Genomic DNA, 20,604 nt, shown 5'->3' on the forward strand with positions numbered 1-20,604 from the left:
TGTCTCGATTTCTCCTGACATTTTTTGGAGGAGCTCCTCCTTTTCAGCTCTCAGCTTGTTGATGAGCTGCAGATTCTCGTTGTCTATTTCTATGTTGGCATCTGTCGCATGTCTCACTTCCTCCTGATATCTATCCATGTCTTGCTTCAATCCAGAAACATCCCTTTCGTATTTACAATTGAGCTCATTGTATGAACATTTCAGCTGAATTAATTCCTCCTGCAGAAGTTTCTCACTGCCTTGCAGGAATGTGATCGTTTGAGACATTTCTTGATACATTTCATCCTTTTCAGCTCTCAAGTTCTCCAGCAGCCGTTGTTCCTCACTAAGCCTTGCTTCATCATACTTTTGTGTCTCGGCCTCCTGCCTCAGCAGAGCATCATCTGCTTCATACTGGGAACGCAGCTCCTCGTATGAAGTCTGCAGTTGGTTCAGTTCTTCTTGGAGGGCCAGACTTTTCTTTCTCTCAGCCTGTATTTCAGCTACAAACGCTTCCCGGCTGAGGAGGTGGGCCACCTTTAACTCCTCAAAGTCTTCTTGCAAGTTCTTCTTCTTCATGTACTTCACATCGTTGTGAACCTTAGAAGCAATGACCGCTGCGTTAAGGACTGCTGGATCGCTGAACTTCTCTAGTCTCTCAAGTTCCCTCTTTGCCTCCTTGGCCTCGTTGATAAATGTTTCTTTGAGAGCTTTCTGCTTCTTTAACTGGAGTTTCGTCTCTTCCAGCTCGGCCTCCAGGTGGGCCAGTTTCTGGTTGTCTTCAACCCTCCCGGCTCTCTCCATTTCCAGGGCGTAGCTGAGTTCTTGGAGTTCCCCATGAAAGATTCTCGGGTGTGCAGGAGGGAACCTGCCTTGGGGGTTTTGCTGGCCTCCCCTTCTCGCGTGGGGTCCCATCGTTCCACTGCGGTATCTTGGCGTATAATGAGACATTTTCTCCTAAATACAATCACTAAAGTTGTCGATCGGTAAACTACCTTAAAGAGCTTTGCGCACGTCTGAACTGGTCAGTGATATTGCAAGCAATGAAAAATATGCAGAATTGTGTTGCATACAATTCTGCAGTTGATGACATCACAGACTGCACCGCCAGTGACATCACAGAGTCTTCCTTTGCTGGTGGTGTGACATCATTCCACCACCAAATATCTCACTCTTTATTCTTGTTTACATTCAAAATAGTCCATGATTCACTCGTTTTATCCCAAATATCAGGGCATCAAACTCATTTCCATTTTGGGCCAAAATCTGAATGTTCATACAGGGTCTGTTGCACCAGATCGTACTGATAAAAACCAATTCAGTTGTTAAAATATCAATATATAGGTGTTTCAGCATTCAATAATTCTTAAAATAACATCATATTGAACATCTTTTCACACTAATCAGTCCATCCAGGATTGTTTTTGTGGTTTTCTGCAATCATCACAGATTTTGTGGTGCTAATTTAGAAATATTTGTAAGGATTTTTTACGATATTTGAGCTAATATATGATGTTAAATGTTTTCTTTTATTAATCACTCTATCGGTCATGCACTATAACTTGACATCAAGCAAGGCTGAGACAGCGGTCACCAAATGTTTTTGGCCAATTTTGAGAAAAAGTTTTGATAAACTCAGAAAAAATGTGGGGATCTGTTGATTTTTGTGGTTATTTATTTGTATCAACATGAAAAAGTAAAAGATAAAAACTATAACTATTGATTTCTAAATCTTGTTGAACGTTGGGTCGGATTGATTAAGCCTTGTTTTTATTATCAGGCTTAAGACTCAAAAATTGTAAATGAGCGATAGTTGTACTAGTATTGTTGTGTCTTGTTTATTGTTGTCATAGCAACTGCATACCAAGATGGCTGTCAGTTAAACTAAAGAAAGTTGTAATCTATATTTTCAGTTTGTTTTCATTAGCTTTTTAAAGGCACAATGTCGTTCTTATTATAAATAGTTTTTCTCCATTAATTCCCGTTTGTACTTATATCAGCAGAAATGTTTCAGTGTTTATTTTGTTTCAGTGTTTGTTGTTTTGTTTCAGTGTTTGTTGTTTTGTTATTTTGCTAACAGCAGACGATGCTAGCCCATATGTGAATGTAGCATTACATTATGTATTGTAGCTGCAGACAGAACAGCTTGTGTACATCAATCGGACCAGAGACCGCTCCAAAAGCAGGAAGTGAACTACAGTGCAAGGCATTCTGGGTAAATACAATCAAAACAAATGTGCTAGCCTATTGTTAGCAGGAGAAATGGTTTATAGAAATGGAGCGTCAAGTTCATACTTGTGAATTTATCAGTCATTATTAGTTCACACCTTCGCGCACACAAGATCACAATGTCAGTCATAATGTTTCATAAGTCTGTTTGTTCTTCCTTAGTAAGATCCCCAGAGTGAGCTGCAGTTATCTTATCCTTGAATCGCTGGTGAATTTCTTCAGATCCGGAAGTGGTTTGACGTCATCCGGTGGTCAAATATGGCTGGATCTGGCGTCGCTATTATGCCAGGGGGTTGCGCAATATGTTAAAAAGAAAAGCATTATTCTTGTTTGCCAAAAATTTTAAATCTGATTTCTGTTTTTTTCAGGAATGTCACTCTACAGTTGATGATGTTACTTTTTGGAAATCCCAGTGGGGTAATTCTGTTTGGCTTTCTCATGTGTCTGAGCGCTCTGCAGGAGTCATGACTTTAAAACATAGATTTAATGGGAATATTATTTCTACTGAATGTGATTCGCTGGGTCATTTTATTTTTCAACTCTTTTTCTATGAAAATCGTCATTTCATTTGTGCCAATATTTATGGTTACAATAATAAAAGAGATAACGATAAGCTGTTTATCACAGCTGAAAAGATTCTTATAGAATGGTTAAAAAAATGGCCAAATGCTATAATTCTTATGGGAGGTGATTTCAACACTGTCCTGGATGGTAACCTTGATAAATGGCCTCCTGGTCGACCAAATGCCTCAAGCCCGACTATTAAAGATTTTATGGAAAAATTTAACCTAATTGACATTTGGAGAACTGAACATCCACATGACTATTTATTTACCTGGAGTAATAAGTCATTATCTCAACAATCTAGGATAGATTTCTGGCTGATCTCAGATTCAATAAAGAAAGAATCTGTGACTGTTAATACTTTACCTACTCCCCTTACGGACCATAAAGTTGTTGAAATAATTATAACACTCTCAGATGGTAAATATTCTAGTTATTCTCCTTCATACTGGAAATTGAATAATTCTTTATTAAACTATAAAGAGGTCACTATAAAGATAAACAAATTATTGAAATTCTTCTGGCATAAAGCTCAAGCAGATAATCTTTATGGTATTAATTGGGAACTTTTTAAAGTTGAATCTGGAAAATTTCTAAGAAAATTTGGTAGTAACAAGGCTAAGACAAATAGAAATGAAGAAACCAAAATTGTAACGAGAATATTTGAACTCACTCAGTCGAATCCTTCTAATTTAAATGACTTCGAACTACAAGAGTTAACTGAATTACAACTTAAATTGGATCATTTTTACATTAATAAGAGTAAAGGTGCGTTTATTAGATCAAGGAGAAAATGGTTAGAAGAGGGAGAACAAAACACTCATTATTTTTTTAATCTAGAAAAACACAATTCAACCACTAATTCTATTACCAGTCTAAAGATTAACAATGTTGTTACAGATAACCTTGATGATATAGCTAGATATTGCAGTTCCTTTTATGAAACTCTTTATCTCTCCAACTTCTGTCAGGCCTCAGCTGATGCCCTGTTGACCAATTTATCAGTTAATCAAATTTCTAATAGTGAACGAGAATGCTGTGAAGAGTCAATCTCTTTACAAGAGATTGTGGACGCCATCTCACATCTCAAAATGAACAAATCCCCTGGAATTGATGGCCTGAGTGCTGAGTTTTACAAACACTTTTTGTTCGACCTCGCTCCCTTTCTTTTGCAAGTTTTTAATGAAAGTATAGAAAACGGTTCGCTCCCTACAACCCTCACTCAGGGTTTAACCACTCTGATACCAAAACCAAGAAAAGACCATTTACTTCTAGATAATTGGCGTCCCATTTGTCTTCTTAACAATGATTACAAAATTTTTGCTTTAGTTGTAGCTAAAAGATTCAAATCTGTCCTTCATTCAATTATCGATGAAACTCAATCCGGTTTTATGAAAAATAGGCATATCACAAATAATATAAGATTTGTTTTAGATATTTTAGATTATCCTGATCTTGTTTGTGATAATGGTTTTATTTTATTTCTAGACTTTTATAAAGCTTTTGATGCGGTCGAACATGAGTTTATTTTTCAGAGTCTAAATAAATTTGGGTTTGGGAAATTCTTTACTTCTGTTGTTAAAACCTTATATCAAAACAGCAACAGCTCCATCAAATTAAGAAACGGCTCCTCTCCTAGATTCAACCTCTGCAGAGGAATCAGACAAGGCTGTCCCGTCTCCCCATATTTGTTCCTTTTAGTGGCTCAACTTCTGGCCGATCATATTAAAACTGGTCCTGTAAAAGGGATCACTGTTGCTGATAGAGTGGTTACTTTAACACAACTGGCAGATGACACTACTTTATTTTTAAAAGACCAGAGCCAAATCTCTTTAGCTATTAAGGAAATTGGTACTTTCTCCAAAGCTTCAGGTCTTTCTCTTAACCTTAAAAAATGTGAAATAATGGCCATTAAGGACTGTTCTATAGCCTCAATTGAAGCTATACCAGTTAAGAATGAGGTTATTTATTTAGGTATAAACATCACGAAGGATCAAATAAAAAGAAGCTCCCTAAACTTCGACCCGCTAATTCAAAAGACTAAAAAAAGACTTAATCAATGGTTAGTTAGAGATCTTTCTTTGCGTGGCCGTATTCTGCTTACAAAGGCTGAAGGCCTCTCCAGACTAATTTATGCTGCACAGTCATTAGACATTGACAAGATGAGAAGGAAATTGACAAACTGCTATTCAACTTCATATGGAAAAATAAGACTCACTATATTAAAAAAATCTACTCTAATGAATTCATATAAAAACGGAGGACTTAACTGCTTATCTTTCTCTATCTTAAATAATACTTTTAAAATAAATTGGATCCGTAATTTTTTTAATTCTCCAGCGTCTTTCTGGAATATTATACCCTTTCATATTTTTTCCAAATTCGGTGGTCTAAAGTTCTTTCTAATTTGTAATTTTGATATAACGAAACTACCAATTAAACTCTCTAATTTTCATCGGCAGGCTCTTTTATCATGGTCACTCATCTGCAAGCATAACTTCTCTCCTCACCGATACTTTATTTGGAATAATAAGGACATTCTATATAAGAGGAAAACTATATTTTTTGATTCTTGGTTTAATAATAACATTGTTTTGGTTGACCAATTGTTCAACAGTGATGGTCTGTTGTTGACTTATGAAGAATTTCTCTGTAAGTTCAGTTTTCCTGTCTCTCCTGGAGAATATGCCAAAGTCTTTGGTGCCGTTTCTACAAAGATCTGTATGTTATTTCGGCAGAAGCCGAGAATCGTTTATCACTCTCCCATTTTATCTCCCATACATTCTCCTGTTGGCAAAATTTGTTTGAATCCTTTTCCTTGTAACAATAATAAGTCAATCAGATCCCTGTTTCTGAAGGACGTGGCCTCTACTCCTGTGGTCGTTCATTATTGGAATCGCTTTCATATTACTCTGTCTTGGAAATTTATCTGGCTGCTCCCTAATCACTTTCTTCTCTCTAACAAGATAAAGGAAGTTTCTTTTAAACTCATTCACCGAATCTACCCCGTTAAAGTCTATTTAAAGAAATTTAATTCTAACATTGATGTGAACTGTTCCTTCTGTGTTGTTTGCCCAGAATCGGTCACTCATTTGTTCTGGTTGTGCCCTCATTCTAAAATATTTTGGCAACATTTTTGTAACTTTGTTGATTCCAAAATTTCAGCAGGCTTTCACTTATATTGGGAAAATGTCTTATTTGGATTTCAACAAAATGGAGGAATGAATGTAAAGAGTCTCCTTATCAATTTACTAATTATTAAGGCTAAATTTCACCTACATAAATGCAAATTTTTGAAGAAAAAACCAAATTTTTTAGTTTTTTTGATCGAACTTAAACATTATTTATCAACAATTCATTCCTCCACTAATCAAAAAGCAGAATCAACAATACGGGCTTGTAATCAACTTGGAATTTTGGATTATCTTTTAAGTTAATGCACTGTGACATCTGGCACACATATCACAATTTGTGCTATTTCCTTTATACATATTTATATTTATTGTCGTTTTCTTATCTTCTTGCTTTATTTTATGCTCCCCCTGGTAAATTATTGTTATTATCTTCCTGAGATTTGTTCACAGTACATTTGTATTGTTGTTTATTACAATAAATAAAGTTTAAGAAAAAAAAAAAAAAAGAATCTGGCGTCGCTATCAGGCTGCATGAGTTCAGAGAGTCTCAGGACTCCAAAGAACTCGACTGGACCGCAATTTTACCTAAAAGGTTCGTGGAGACTAAGAAACTGATGGGACTGTCTATGAAGTTATTACGGTAATACGAGCAGACAGTGATTTGCGAAGGCAGATTTGCTTCTAAAGCTATTTTGAGCAAACAGCTCATATGTTTGTAAGCTACGGCCAGAGAAAATAGCTCAAGTAACAAATAGATGTTGCGTGAAAACAAAAAGTAAAAAAAAAGCTCTGCTAATGTTTTTTTCCCTAATAAAATGAATTATTTAAATTTAAATGTATTTTTGTACACACAATAAAAACCTTATATTTGTGGAAACAGTCCAATTGAGAGACACTTTGAGTCCTCAAAGTTACCTCCTTGGTATTTATTTACAGCGTGATTTACATTAAGGACAATATAACTGAGCTTAAAGTTTAGTTTTTATTTCAGATGTGTATTATTAATAATACACATATAATTAAAAATTTTGTAATAAGTTTCTGGATGTTATTTTTCATCATCGTGACCATATTTCAAGAACAGCTTATTACCGTAAAATCACAACCGGATGTTATTCACGCACTCAGCACTAGATGGCGGCAAAGCGCCTTCTGCCTGGCAGTTCCACATGATTTTAACACAAGTCTAAAAGCGGACGGTCACATCTGTTTTCAGTCGTTCCAATAAATTATGCTTTATATTGCTGTTATTGTAGAATTTACAAAGAAATTTTTTCAATTTTATATATTTTATCATCACAATGACCAGTTTAATTTGTAGTTTGATTCATGAGGAATGGCACAAAAGTTTTACTGTAAATGTAATTTTCCTTTATTTTCAAAAAATAAAAATGCTTTCTGCTTCTGTTTAAAATAGAAAGTAGAGAGATAACCTCTACAGAAATGTAGCCTGATAAGCATTACTTTAGTAAAATATATAAAATTTTGATGCATTTAAATACATTAAATCAGACATTTAACATACTTAAAGCATGTTTGAGGAGAGGTGTGTTTTATTGCCTTTTTGGAGTAACTAATCTATTTTAACAATGCACACAAGAACTTCATTTATAGGTTTTCAAATGATGTTGAGCAAACCTTTGCAGCTATAGGAGCTTCAAATCTTCTTTCTGTGGAATAAAATAATTATTTACAGTGTGTTTACTTTTATTAGAAGTTCATTTAATATTAATCTTACAATGTTTAATTAGTTTATTATGTCTCACTCAGTCTTACAGAGTCATTGTTTCTCTTTTTAGCCTTCACAGTTTGCCTCAGTGTGTCAGAAGCTTAGCAACAGGCGATAAGTAAATAGTTTTCATACCTTGCGGAGTGACAGACCAGACCGACGACTCAGCGATTATTATTAGGCACAGAATATTCTGTCTGAAACCCATTTTTAACTGAAAGTTGCATTTTTCTCTGTGTGTGTATTAATCTGATTAGCTCCTTGGGAATGTTGGTGATGACACTGTGTCTGTGGCAGAAGGACGGTATACAGTATATGTAGAGAGGCGATTCCTTTGTCTAGTTAGATCTCTTCTGAGTTCTCCATCTGCGCAGATGTGAAATAAAGCTGTGTTTTGTTCTTTCTCTTTAACAAGGTTTGGACTTTGTTAATTTTTCTCGCTCCACAATTTGGCGTCACGAACAGGATTCTTCCCGGTTCGTCCTTCCGGTGGACAGCCAGGAGAGGGCTGATCACCAAGACCCTCATCTCCATAGCAGGCCTGTCAGAGAGCGAGGGCTTTTCTGGAACTCCACCGGGTGGATCGATCGAGACAGAATCCGACAACCTGGTCTGGGGGAGAACAAACCAGCAGTGTTTAAGGTAAAAAGTCTGTTTTATATGTAAGAAATTTACAGGGTTTTAGGCTTAAAACACCTCAGAGTTAGATTTTCTTGGGCGTAGGAAATCTAAAGTCTAAAGTAAAAGGTTTTTGAAGGATTCTCCTGGGCGTAGGAAATCCAAAACAGTATTCAGAGTCTAGGCTTAGCTCTGAAGGAATTTTTGTAGGTTATTTTAGGCTTAAAATAACTGAGGATTTTTCTAGATTGTTCTAGGCTTAGACAATCTACACTGCTCAAAAAAATAAAGGGAACACTCAAATAACACATCCTAGATCTGAATGAAAGAAATATTCTCATTGAATACTTTGTTCTGTACAAAGTTGAATGTGCTGACAACAAAATCACACAAAAATCATCAATGGAAATCAAATTTATTAACCAATGGAGGCCTGGATTTGGAGCCACACACAAAATTAAAGTGAAATAACACTACACGCTGATCCAACTTTAATGTAATGTCCTTAAAACAAGTCAAAATGAGGCTCAGTATTGTGTGTGGCCTCACACACAATACGTCACTTTTTAAATATTTATAAGCAATATATTCACATATATAATATATATTTACAATATTTTGCAAGCAATATTTCTACACTTTAATTACTCATCTGCTCTTAGTTTGACACAGTGAAAGTGAACCACACCTCTGAAAATTTAATAAATGTTGCAATTTTGGACCAAAAAGTCTCAAAAGCTTTGGGCACCCCTGATCTACTGTATTGCTATTGCTTTAGTTCCCAGCACCAAGTAGAATTTATTTTTTAAAAATTAGAAGTTGTCTTTTTAGTCTGAAGATCAGGAAACTGAAACTAAAACATCAGCTTGGTCAAACATTTCAAAATAAAACGCAACAAAACGTCTCTGAAACAGTTCAGAAAGTGCAATTATTCTAAACATGATGTAAAAAAGGCCGAGAAGCGATGCTACATAACTGCCGAAGAAACCGAGAATTTTTCTAGGAAAAACTTCATTTAAAAATCTCCAGAAATTTTCTGAGATTAATCTAAAAATTTCTGTTTTTTCTAGAATATTTTTGACTTTTCAAACTCAGAAATTTTTCAGAAGTTTTTTTCAAGGAAAGTTTTTAGATTAATCTAAAAAAAAATGTTGTTTTGGCAGAAATTTATTCCCATCTTTATTGTACGTAATATGTAACAGTATGAAACAGTGGATTAGGAAGGAATTAGGAATCTCATAAAAAATGAGATTTGATTTTCCAGTTTGCCTCTGTTTGTGTGTGTAAAAACCATAAAATAAAGAATGACAGGACACGGCTCCACGTTACCAAGACTTTACTTCACAGCTCAGTGCCCTGCAACCCCAGACTAACACAGGCTCCAACATTCAGCACAAGTTTGCACCAAATCTAAGCAGGAATAACTTCCTCTCATGGTTAAACCCTGTTTTTCTCATGCGATCAAAAGAAGAAGAAAAAAAATGGCCTATTACCAAAACACTGGAACACAAGGTTAAAGACTCGGGTTTACTATTCGCTTGGCAAGATAAAAAATAAAGATGTATTTCATGGAAATGATTCTGTTATGTACAATTTTAGAGAATAAACAAAATAAACCCTCAAAAATAGAATGTTTAAAGCATGCCCAATGTCACACTAGGAGGACGAGGCGAGTGGCCGAGCGCTTTCTCTTGGAGTCCATTTTTTATGCTTCTCTTCATTCAAGGCAATAGCGAGTTCAGAATATATTTGGGAATCTTTTACATGCCAACATAACTCGGCGCTAAATCCACTCCAATTTGGCTTATTTATGGAAAATAATATGGGAAGATCTATATTAAGTCACTTTTAATAGTTTTCCCTGTACAGATTCAATGCATTTGTGATATAATTTACCATGCAATGTGAACCAAGCAGAGTATTGTCGACAGAAGACTAGCATAGTTGTGGAAAGCTGGGAATGCTGTGGTATGTGAGTATATCTGAAACGGGGGCCATGACTCTCAGCTGGAGGAAGAAGAAGACGTTAAATCAGGGATCAACCAGGGAGCAGCAGAGGCATCCGTAGCACCGTGGCAGCAACGCTCCTGAACGACAGTCAGTCAGGAAACTGGAAGCCCAAAAACAGTTCAGTTCGCTGTCCTTCAAAAAACATAAAATGTCCGTTTCCATTAGATGAATTTGAGGTTATTGTAACACCAGAGTCTCTTGCCGTGAAAACTTTTGAGGCGTAGCTTGAAGGGAGACTGATAATACACCAGCAGGTCTCAGATCCGAGTCCCTCTGTATTATCTAGCAGGCACCACCTTATCCCTGGTATTCGCTTTAGCTTTAGCCCCGCCGGCGGGTTTCGGCCTGGGCCTGGCAGGCGCAGCGGCTGTGGAGGTCTGCGCGGTGGCTTCCTGGGAGGCGCTGCGACGCATAGTTGTTGTAGTTCTGGGTGGCAGCATGGGGACAGTGGGGGCCCGAACCGAGAGGGGCTGCCTGGACGGGCACGTCCTCTGAGGAGAGGGGCTGTCAGTCCTGCAGTGGGTGGAGCTAAGGCTGCGGCGGCCTCCCAGCAGGGCGCGTAGCGGCATCCGTGGGCTGCCATGTGGACCGGAGACGGCTGATGGACGAGGACAGGAGGAGGAGGACCGAGATGAGACGGGCTTAGGTTTCTTTTGGGTGGCTAGCCCAGCTTTCTGACTTCTGTGGAGAAATGAGCACATATTAAGTTATTCACACACTGCAAAACATTTGAAGGTGGTTTAACTTGAAAATGAAAGTTCAAATGTTGCCTGGAAAATGTAATTTAACTAAAACAAGAAAATTGTTTTGGTTTTAACTCAGAAATTAAAGTTCATAAAGTTGATTTAACAACCAGAGACAAGTTGTCTAAACATTGTTTTTTAAGTTCATTAATCTTGAATTGTGAGTTTTTATTTAATGCTGCAATTTAAACCAAATAATTATTTCACAATATGCAAGAAAAAAAACTGTCCTCACCTAGTTAAAGAGCCACATTTCTCTATTATTTTACTCACAATATCAAGTTAAAATAACAACTTATTTTACTTTAGAATAATTTAAATTCTTGTTTCAAATTGCATGAACAAAATTTCTGATCTGATAATAAATTTTATTAAACATCACAATGAATTCAGCTCAGAAACATTTAGTGTGAACAGGACATTATTCTTAATCTTTTAAATAAACATAAAGACAATAAAATAACAATAAAGAGTCAGATCAATGTAACACACGTCCATCTCACTTAAAACTTTCAGATTAAATAATCAGCTGCTATTAAACGTCCCTCAGAATAAACTTAAGAATAAAGGAGATCAGGATTTCTCCTTTTCTCTGGGATAATTACTGACCCAGATCATATCTGGGTCATTTTAAAGCACAATTACAGTCCTGGCATTCAACTGAGCTCTAACATGGTAACGTCTCTGTTGTGATATTTTATTTTCATTTTGTCATTTTATTCTAATATAATTTTTTTATTAAAAGAGCTATATAAATAAACCTGACATTGTTTGTTGAAGGAATGCTAAAACCTTAAGTTTTTTTAAAACTAGTATTACTTACAGTACTTTATTTTTTAAGCTAATGTGTGTTGTTTTTATCATTATGTACTAATGAGCACTTTGTATTACCTTTAGCTAAAAGGTGCTATGTATTAATACTACAGAGAAAAACAGGTTTACCCATTAATGACAGATGAAACTCCTTTTGTATTTTTGGCGTCTGGCAAAGAGAGAGGAGAGGCGGCAGAAGCAGCGGCGCCCCCTGCTGGTCTTTTTATGGGGGTGACAGGTCGAGGGATTTTGCTCCTGCAGTCTTTAGAGCCTTGCTCTTCAGTCGGTTTGAGACGTGAACTCCTCCTGGACTCGTCCGAGACACGCACGTCCTCCTCTGATCCCGTCGTGGATAAAGTCTCTGAAGCCCTCCAGCGCTCGTCGTCCCCTGATGACAGCGATGAAGACGTGCCGGACAGCATCCTCTTCCTCATCCAGCGGCCCTGTTGCTTCTGAACCAGCAGGCGTGCCAGGTCCAGCTGCCTGGCGCGCTGCTGTAGCCGAGCTCGGGCCGACAGGGAAGAGGACTGCTCTGAGCCCGAGTCCTCTTCAGAGATTAGGATCGGGATTCTGCTTCGGATTCTGGGCTTGGAGCCCACTGACGGTTCTGACCCAGCAGGGTGAAGCTTTACGGCTTCCTCGCAGGAAGATAAGTGCTTCTTCGCTTCTTGGGACGGATCTTTACGATCAGGAACCGGTGAGGTGACTTTAGAGGAGGAGTCCATGGACAAGGAAAAGACGGCTGACGGGCCGTTTTCGGTTTTTGGTTGCTTAGCCTCTGTACTGGTTTGGTCCGGCACGCTCTCCTCTCCAGTCTCTTTTAACAATAATGCAACTTCCTGCTCCTGTCTGTCAACATCTGCGGCCGATTCCCTCGTGACGGTAAAGACTTCCCGGTCACTCTCCTTGGCAGAGTGACCGTTGGAAGACATGACGTTGAGGTGTGACGTCTCTGCGATGTGAATGAAAGTGCGCTCGACTTTGGTAAAGGGCGGTGACCCAGGAGCAATGGGAGTGGAAGGTCTCAGTTCTGAGCGGAGGGCCGGTGACAAGCGGCCCGTCTCGGACAGTTCAGGCTGAATCCCCTCCCCAGTCAGTAAGCGGTCATTACGAGAATTTAGAGCGTTTGGTGTGGCCAGTTCCCCCTCCAGGACAGCTTCCCCGCCACAGGGAGACTTGCGAGTGTCTCCGGGCGAAAACAGAACCAGAGTTTTGGATGCGTCCTCCAGATCCGGGTCTGCATCAGCAGCCGAAGCGTGCTCCCTCGGGCCCCTCTGGTCCTCCGCCATCAGTGTTGAGGGCGCAGCATCCTGGCTACGCTCGGTGCTTTTCTGACTCGCCTCGCTGTTGGACTCGCTCTTTGTGACGTCATCGTCGTTCGGCCCAAGAGGTTCTGGTACCTCTTCATCGGGCGTGGCGAAGCTCCTGCGCTGAGGCAGCGTACCGGTCAGCATGACGGTGAGAAAGTCGGCCCTCTTGGCTTGCAACTGAGGAAGGATGTGGAAGTGCTCCATCTCATCACCCTGAGCTTTTGTTCGATAGTCAGGAGAGGACGGAGACGGGATGTTCTGCTCTGGGGGCGACAAGACCTGAGAAGAAGACAAACAAAATTTTATTACAATTTTAATCTGGACTCAAAGCAACTCTGACCAGGGAAAAAAAGATCTGATAGAGTATTATAAAGCGCAACACTCGTTTGTACACTGTAAAACATTTCAGCCACATTTAGTTGTGTCGACTATCTTTTACTCTTTAAGTCAAATAAATGTATCCAGTTTTAGATTTTGAACCTAAATGTGAATTTGTGAAAGACAAACTTACAGTAGTAAGTTCTGTTAACTTTTCATAAATTTTGTCAAACCTCCAGGAGTTGAATAAACTAGAGTTTTTAGGTTAGCACTTAAAAAACTGAAAAGAAGAAAAAGACAGGATTAGGAACTAATTCCCAGAATGCTTAGCGGCTTGTTTCTGTATCCTGAGGTGGAAGAGCGTTACATTGATCTGACTCTTGTGTTTTATTAAGGCAAAAGTTTATTTTAAAGCTTGAGGATAATGTCCTGTTCACACTAAATGTTTCTGAGCTGAATTCATCGTGATGTTCAATAAAATTCATTATTCAATCAGAAATTTTGTTCATGCAATTTGAAACAAACAACAAAGCAGGAAAAAAAAGAAGCTTTTATTCAGTCTGGTGTAATTGTTTTCAAGGAGTTACAGTAATTGATTAATGGTAGATGTTTTCTAGTTTTAAGAAAGACAAGACATCCTCCAGCCGGACTGAAGCCGCTGAGGAGTGAGCAGATTTCCAAGTCAATATAATTCTTTGTTGTGAATAAAAACATATTTTGTTAAAACTGTCACTATGTTGTAATCGTATAATTGGAAACAAGTAATCTGAAAAAGAAGATAAAGCTCTTCCACGTCCTCCCGTTGCTACTATAGCAATTTGCAAAAATGCAACATTCCCAGTCAAAAACAACCAATCAGAGACAGGAGGATGGTCGTAGCGCTGTCAATAAACCGTGTGTACGCGCTGCTCAATGTGCTTATGGCGGAGAAACAACTCACGGTTCCATGAAAACTGTTTATCCACCGTTATGGCCATGCTAATTAGCCTTAGCATTCATAGAAATGCAACCATGCAATAGTAGAACAATAATATTATGAAATTACAATGCATATGCTAATATCAAACAACTAGTAGATGGAGGAAACAATTAATTTCCTTCACAATTTTTGTTTTTTCTTAGTTACGTGGCAGTTTGGAGCAGAGTTTCTTTTAAAAATATAATTCCAGTATAACTTCACAACAACAACAAAAAGAAACAATCTGCCGTGTTACCTGGAAAAATGAAGAACAAAAATCTAACGCCAACCAATCCATTTGCCACAGAACCATTTTATTTTCATTTTGGTTGTACACAAGCTTTTTCAAGATTGTCTAGATTACATACATTGATATAAAAGGCACAAAAATGCATTGCAGAGCTTATCTTTAGCACAAAGTCTAATATCAGGTGATTTTCAAGTGTTTCCCCTCATAAAGATTCATCATACAGCCTGTACATATATATACTAAACCCCGCTACCTATCATGCTATTAGAGTTTAATTGCAAACCTAATTACTGTCTACGTTTCTGTATATATGTACAGTTTATTGTTTGGGTTTTAAAAAAGTTTAAAATACATGCTTTACCTGTAAATTATACAAGCAGTACTGTACAATAATATTGTGACAGGATCATCACACCAAACAAACACGGTAAGCTCTTCACTTTTCTTCTCCTCCACAAAGAAACTCGACGTTTATTGCAAAAACACTGAAGGGCCGTTGAGCGGTTTTATAAAATCCTTTCATTTTTTTATTGTCCATTCAGTCACATGACAACGTCGCCTTCAAGGCTCTTTTAGCACGTCAACGTAGCCCCATCAAGACCAGAAGATCTTTCACAGTAGAAACGACTTCCTAAAGTATCTAAATGCAATTTTTAATAAATAAGAGGAACAATTGAGTGTGAGGTGAAGAGATTTTGTTTGGACTTGCAAAATCAGTGAACAGAACAAAATAAAACTAATGAGGAACGGGTGCTCACTTCTAAAGACAAGACAATTTTCTCTTCCTATGGTCGATATTTATACAACGACTCTCCATCAAAACTAGGAAACATTTATTCAAGTATACAATAAAACATTTCAGTTTCATTTATATAAATTATGTGTGTATTTATGCTAGCTTTATGATTTGGTTGGAGGTTCAGAAAACATATTTATTTACATCCCAAAACAGTTCAGTAAATTTTGATTGATTGAAAAAAAACCCAAAACATTTTCAGTACATAAACTTGTTCATTGTTCATAAATAAGTACTGAAATCCTGGATTTCTTTGGGCAATTTAAACATAACTTTATTTTTATCTAACAAATGCTGCTTCATAAGCAAAAACATTTAGTTTATCGTAACATCAAAATGAAACTGAAATTTTAAAGCCCTTTTTCAACTTTAGCAGTGGTATACTTTATCTAGGCCTTTCACAAACAGTAAATCAACTAATTGTATTTAGTGTATTGTTGTTTTTCTCTTTCTATCAAAAACTGGATGACAAAAGTCGTCAGTTTGGTGCTTTGGTCTCAACCAGCAATTTTTTGAAGGACAGTTTTGTTTAGAGAAACTTCATAATTAATTTTATTTGGGTTTTTTTCAGTTGTTTATTTTGGACATTTAAAATGTCTTCCAGTTCCAGTGTTAAATGTTCACTAAAATTTAAAAGACTTTTCATCTTAGAGCATGTGTGATTGCATTATTATGCCTTTACAGTTGTACTGCTTGAAAATGGTCTCAACAATATTGTCGTTTATCGCAATAACGTCTGGGACAATTTATCGTCCAGTAAAATTTGTTATTGTGAAAGGCCTAACTTGATCACACTGGCAATTTTATTAAATTGTTTTTGCTATAATTGAAATTTTAATGACATATCTCATTTATGCAATAGCTAGCCATTTTATTTTACAATAAGGAACAGTTTAGAAAAACAAATTTTGTTTTTCTCGCTTGTATTTTCAAGACATTGAGAAGTTTACCAGATAGTTAAGATAACTTTTAATTATTTTTAATTATTTTGACCACAATAAATACAACAGTGGAGTATAAAAGGTGCGACAAAAGTCAGTGTTGGACCAAAATGGCTACTCCCACTATCTCTGGGCTCAGCAGTTCTGATCCGTGAGCATCTCCTCAAGTAGTAGCTATTTACAAAAATAATAAAAAAGTAAAATAAAATATCACAGACCTCTTGCGACCAGAACAAAATATTCACTGTGAGGTTAATATTCACTGTGTTCGTGTTGTCATTACAGTACAGTGCTGATTGTAGTCATTTTACAGTCAGAAGAGTGTGACGCACAAACAGATCACATGTGGATCTCATGCAAAGAGTGGCGACAGTCAGCGGTCAGTCTTTTTATACAAAAACTGTCAGAAATGCAGCCTATCGCCTTTTTTAAAAAATTCATCTTGGTGTTGTCAGCAGGTCAAGCACACAGGGAGGATCCTCCGGCCCGTTAGTATGTCAGTGCGGCGCTGCTTTAAAGACGATACAGGATAAGCATTAATCGGTGACAATCTTAGCACAGTAAATCAATAATTCAGCTAGCAAACAAAACTAGGTTCTGAGTTAGCAGCTAGTCCACTTTGTACATTCTCCAAGAGGTTGTACTATAAAATTATGCAAAGTATAAAACAGGCAGGGCATCCTGAACTCAGCGTGAAGCAGCAGGAGAACAACATCAGGCGATCTCCTCAACAAACTGGTGCTGCTGTGAGCATCAATAGACGAAAAAAGCCTTTAATACAATTAACAAGCAAGTGGTGCATATTTAGCTAATGTAGCCCTTTAACATGGCGAGAAAGCAATAGTTTGGCTTTCATTGCACAAAGAAAATATCCAACCCTGTCTCAGGAAGTCATGTTTTGAACTTGTTCAAGTCACGTTTTGGGATCACCTAAAATGACACCAACAATGGAAAACCAAAGGCTGCTGCTTTGGAAGAAGAAGACACGGAGATCAAGCTTCACTTCATATTCCTTCAGTCAATGAAACGTACAGAAAAAAGATAAAACATCTGCTCCTTTCCTAAAGCTCTGTTGTTGCAACATGATGCCACGGTTTAAAGGAAACAAAATGCTCTGCGTGGTTTCTGTGTTTCAATAAAGCATCCTGTGTAACTCTAAGGTTACACAGGATGATCTGTTGTTGTGGAGTGAAAAATTAAATAAGCTAAAATAATTGTGTTTATTTGTAATAAAATTAACGAAGTGGAGTGAATCTTATTGGAAAGCGATGACAGTTTTGGGGGGGTGTCACAATCCAATCTCAGGTATTCAGCTCCATGAAACAATCAAAGTATTTTTAAATTATCAGTACTGGAGTTCCTGATCAATATCAGTTCTCAACAATAGTTTGTGATTTTATCTCAGCCACTCCTTCAGCAAGCTGTGCAGCTCCAAGTTTCATTACAATTTTTTCATTTCAGGTCATTCTCATTGCTTTGTTCACAGTGAAACAGAGGCTGTAATGGTTGTTGTGCTTTCTTCCAACTCCAAACAGTTTTTATCCCAGAGAATAATCTGCAGTGGTGGCCACACGTCCTAGAATTTTTTTATTTAGTTAACTTAGGGTAGCTAACTTAGCTTACCCTAAATTAAGTTTCCCAATTAAATTCTTAAACGCTAACTCGATTGGTTGTTTTGTTAACTTTCAGTTGAATAAAGTCTAAAGTTATGTTAAAGTTGTGGTTTTCCACTTTTAAGAATGATTTAAGTAGCCATGCTCTTATTTTGAAGTGGGTGAAGACTGTTTCCTGTCGCCCTGCTATGTTCAGCTAGCCAAAAACAGAAACAGAATTAGCAATATTCAACAGTCAAAAAACTGTGAAACCAGAAGGAAAAGTCTGTTGAAAATAATCATTTTATGAAGCACAACTATTCAGGTAAGTGTGGGATAACAAATGTGATCTTGTTTAAGGAGATACACTATCTTGTAATGCATATTGTGGGTAACATGGTTGAATTAGCGCTGTGGGATTAGCTTCTGCTAAATACTGTGTTGGTGTAGCGCTTTAACGTTATTAAAGCTAATGTTTATGATTTTTGCTTTAGGGTTAGTGCAATTTACTTTTACGTTAGTTTTACCCACCACTGGTTGTGTGTAAGAGACAGCTGGAGATGAAATGCTCATCTTTCAATTTCAAGAGCTTCAAAGCTTTGGGAACTTAAGTTTTGTTTTGGGAACTTAAGTTCCCAAAGCAAAACAGCAACAGCTTCAGAAAATGTTGCCTGCCCTTAATCAATTGGACTACACAGAAACATGTTAATAGTCGAGCCATTAGTGAGTCATATCAAAACAGAGGAAACATGCTGTCGGTAGCGTAGCCTAGCACTGTGGAAAACTGCTAAAAGGAGCAAGATGCGAGTTTCCTTGTTTGGATGTGTCCAACCAGCAAAAACTCCTATAAAACATTACTGTTGAGTGAATATTTAGGACACAGTCACAATACTAATGTAAACCATGTAATACTGGTCAAATGTAGCGTTTTATTTTTACAAACACGTACAGGGCATTGAGTTTAATGAAGGACTGGCCTGGGAGACACTACTTGAAAAGGTCAAAAATCCCAGTGGATTAATCTAAACATGCTTCATTTTGATAAAACCGTTTTGTCAGAATTAATTCACAGCAGCGAAATGTTTCATATCAGTTTGAAAGGGAAAAATGAGCAGCAACTGATTACCCAAAACATTTCTCTTGAACTCATTTTGAGGGAGAGTTCATCCAGACTTCAGGTCTGAGTAAACACATTCCCACAAAAAATGATGAATGGATAAAATGACAACTAAGTCCTTTAAATATAAGATATATCATATTTATATGTGGGATATTAGCTTTAATAATGTCACACATATAATTTATTGCATCAGCTAATTACATTTATATAGTGAACCCGTCTGCCCCAACCTGATCCCCGAGTCTAGCCTACTGTGATAAAGTGCACGAGTAATGTTAGAAAACTGTGATGAAAAAGGAAGCACAATGAAAGAAATAAGATACAATCTCTCAAAAATTATTAGAGCTACTCAAAACTCACCTTTAAATTTTAAGATACAACAAATCACTGCATACTATTTACAAAGCAGGTAAACCTCCTACAGATCTGTCAGAAATAGAAAAACATAAATCACTGGTACTAATAAACGGCCCTCTGCAGGTAAATACCAAAACATTTACAGCAACTCCAACATAAAACTAACTGCATTTTTACTTATGCCTGAAACTGTGTCATCTGGAAGACTTGGATTTAACTCAAATGCAACAGAAAAATGTTACTTGATGGAAATTTAAGAAATGGGTAGGAAATGAAGCAGCGAGCCTAGCGTTGCTTTTACTTCTATTGGTTTCTGTGTTGATATTATAACCTGACAGTCACCTATGCACAGAAAATTAACGCTCCTAATTAACATTTCGTCACTTTTGATAATCAAAGACTAATCGCATCATAAAATACCAGAAGATATATACCAGCTGCTGTAGCAGAACCCTACAATAACAAGGCTTGGAGATCACAATCATGTTTTTCTTCAGTGTTTACTTTATGTAGTGTTAGCCTGCTTACACTAATTAGCAGTAAAGAAATTATTTTATTACCGAATCACAAACCAACCAGGAGGACAAATTTAATCTTATCGTGACTCAGTAATCTCACTGGATATATCAATGAGAAAAATCACAAGGACAAATTTCAAAATAAAGGAAGACTTGCAAAATAACTCCCAAACATTCAAAGACCTTGCATTTAATTAACTTACTCAATGCTAACCCAGGTGCTGATGACTTGTTATATTGACAGAAGTATTCACTCAGATACCCAAAGGTTTGAATCCAAAGTTTCCAATCAATTCCTTGACCAGAAACATATAAACCTCAGCACCTTGTCATGCAGACTGCTTCTTCAATCATTTATGAGAGATTAGGTTTTTCTCAAGACCTCAGTGAATTCCACTTTCACTTCAGTAAACCTATTTGAGAAAATGCCTCACTATTAAACTTTCAACGTTGACCAACAGAGAATGGCAGCAACTCAGCCACAGGGTGGTGAGCCATGTCAAATCCCAGAATACATGAAGAGTCAGAAGCTGCAGAAACCTTATGTCATCCTTAGATTAGTTCAAGAGCAGTGGAGGGGTTTCCATGCAGCTGCATCTCAGCCTTATATTATCAGGAGCAACAC

General features: G+C 37.3%; 2 protein-coding genes across 4 annotated transcripts in view; both read right to left on the reverse strand.

Annotated features, from left to right (window-relative positions):
* The window catches only part of LOC114145053 (trichohyalin-like), a 1,973-nt gene extending 1,079 nt beyond the window's left edge, over window positions 1–894 (reverse strand). Inside the window, exon 1 of the mRNA XM_028018392.1 lies at window positions 1–894. This exon is cut by the window's left edge and continues 883 nt beyond it. Coding sequence (XP_027874193.1) covers window positions 1–894 — 894 coding nt within the window.
* Window positions 895–9,572: 8,678 nt separating this feature from the next.
* Window positions 9,573–20,604, reverse strand: part of ttbk1a (tau tubulin kinase 1a) — a 62,739-nt gene continuing 51,707 nt past the window's right edge. For all 3 annotated transcript variants that reach the window (XM_028017587.1, XM_028017586.1, XM_028017585.1), the window contains exons 15-16: window positions 11,949–13,408; window positions 9,573–10,944 (exon numbers count right to left, since the gene is read on the reverse strand). In XM_028017587.1, the coding sequence (XP_027873388.1) occupies window positions 10,542–10,944; window positions 11,949–13,408 (1,863 nt within the window). In that variant the 3' untranslated portion in view covers window positions 9,573–10,541. The remainder of the gene's footprint in view (window positions 10,945–11,948; window positions 13,409–20,604) is intronic.

Source organism: Xiphophorus couchianus, chromosome 5, assembly GCF_001444195.1.
Source record: "Xiphophorus couchianus chromosome 5, X_couchianus-1.0, whole genome shotgun sequence".
Taxonomy (NCBI): Eukaryota; Metazoa; Chordata; class Actinopteri; order Cyprinodontiformes; family Poeciliidae; genus Xiphophorus; species Xiphophorus couchianus.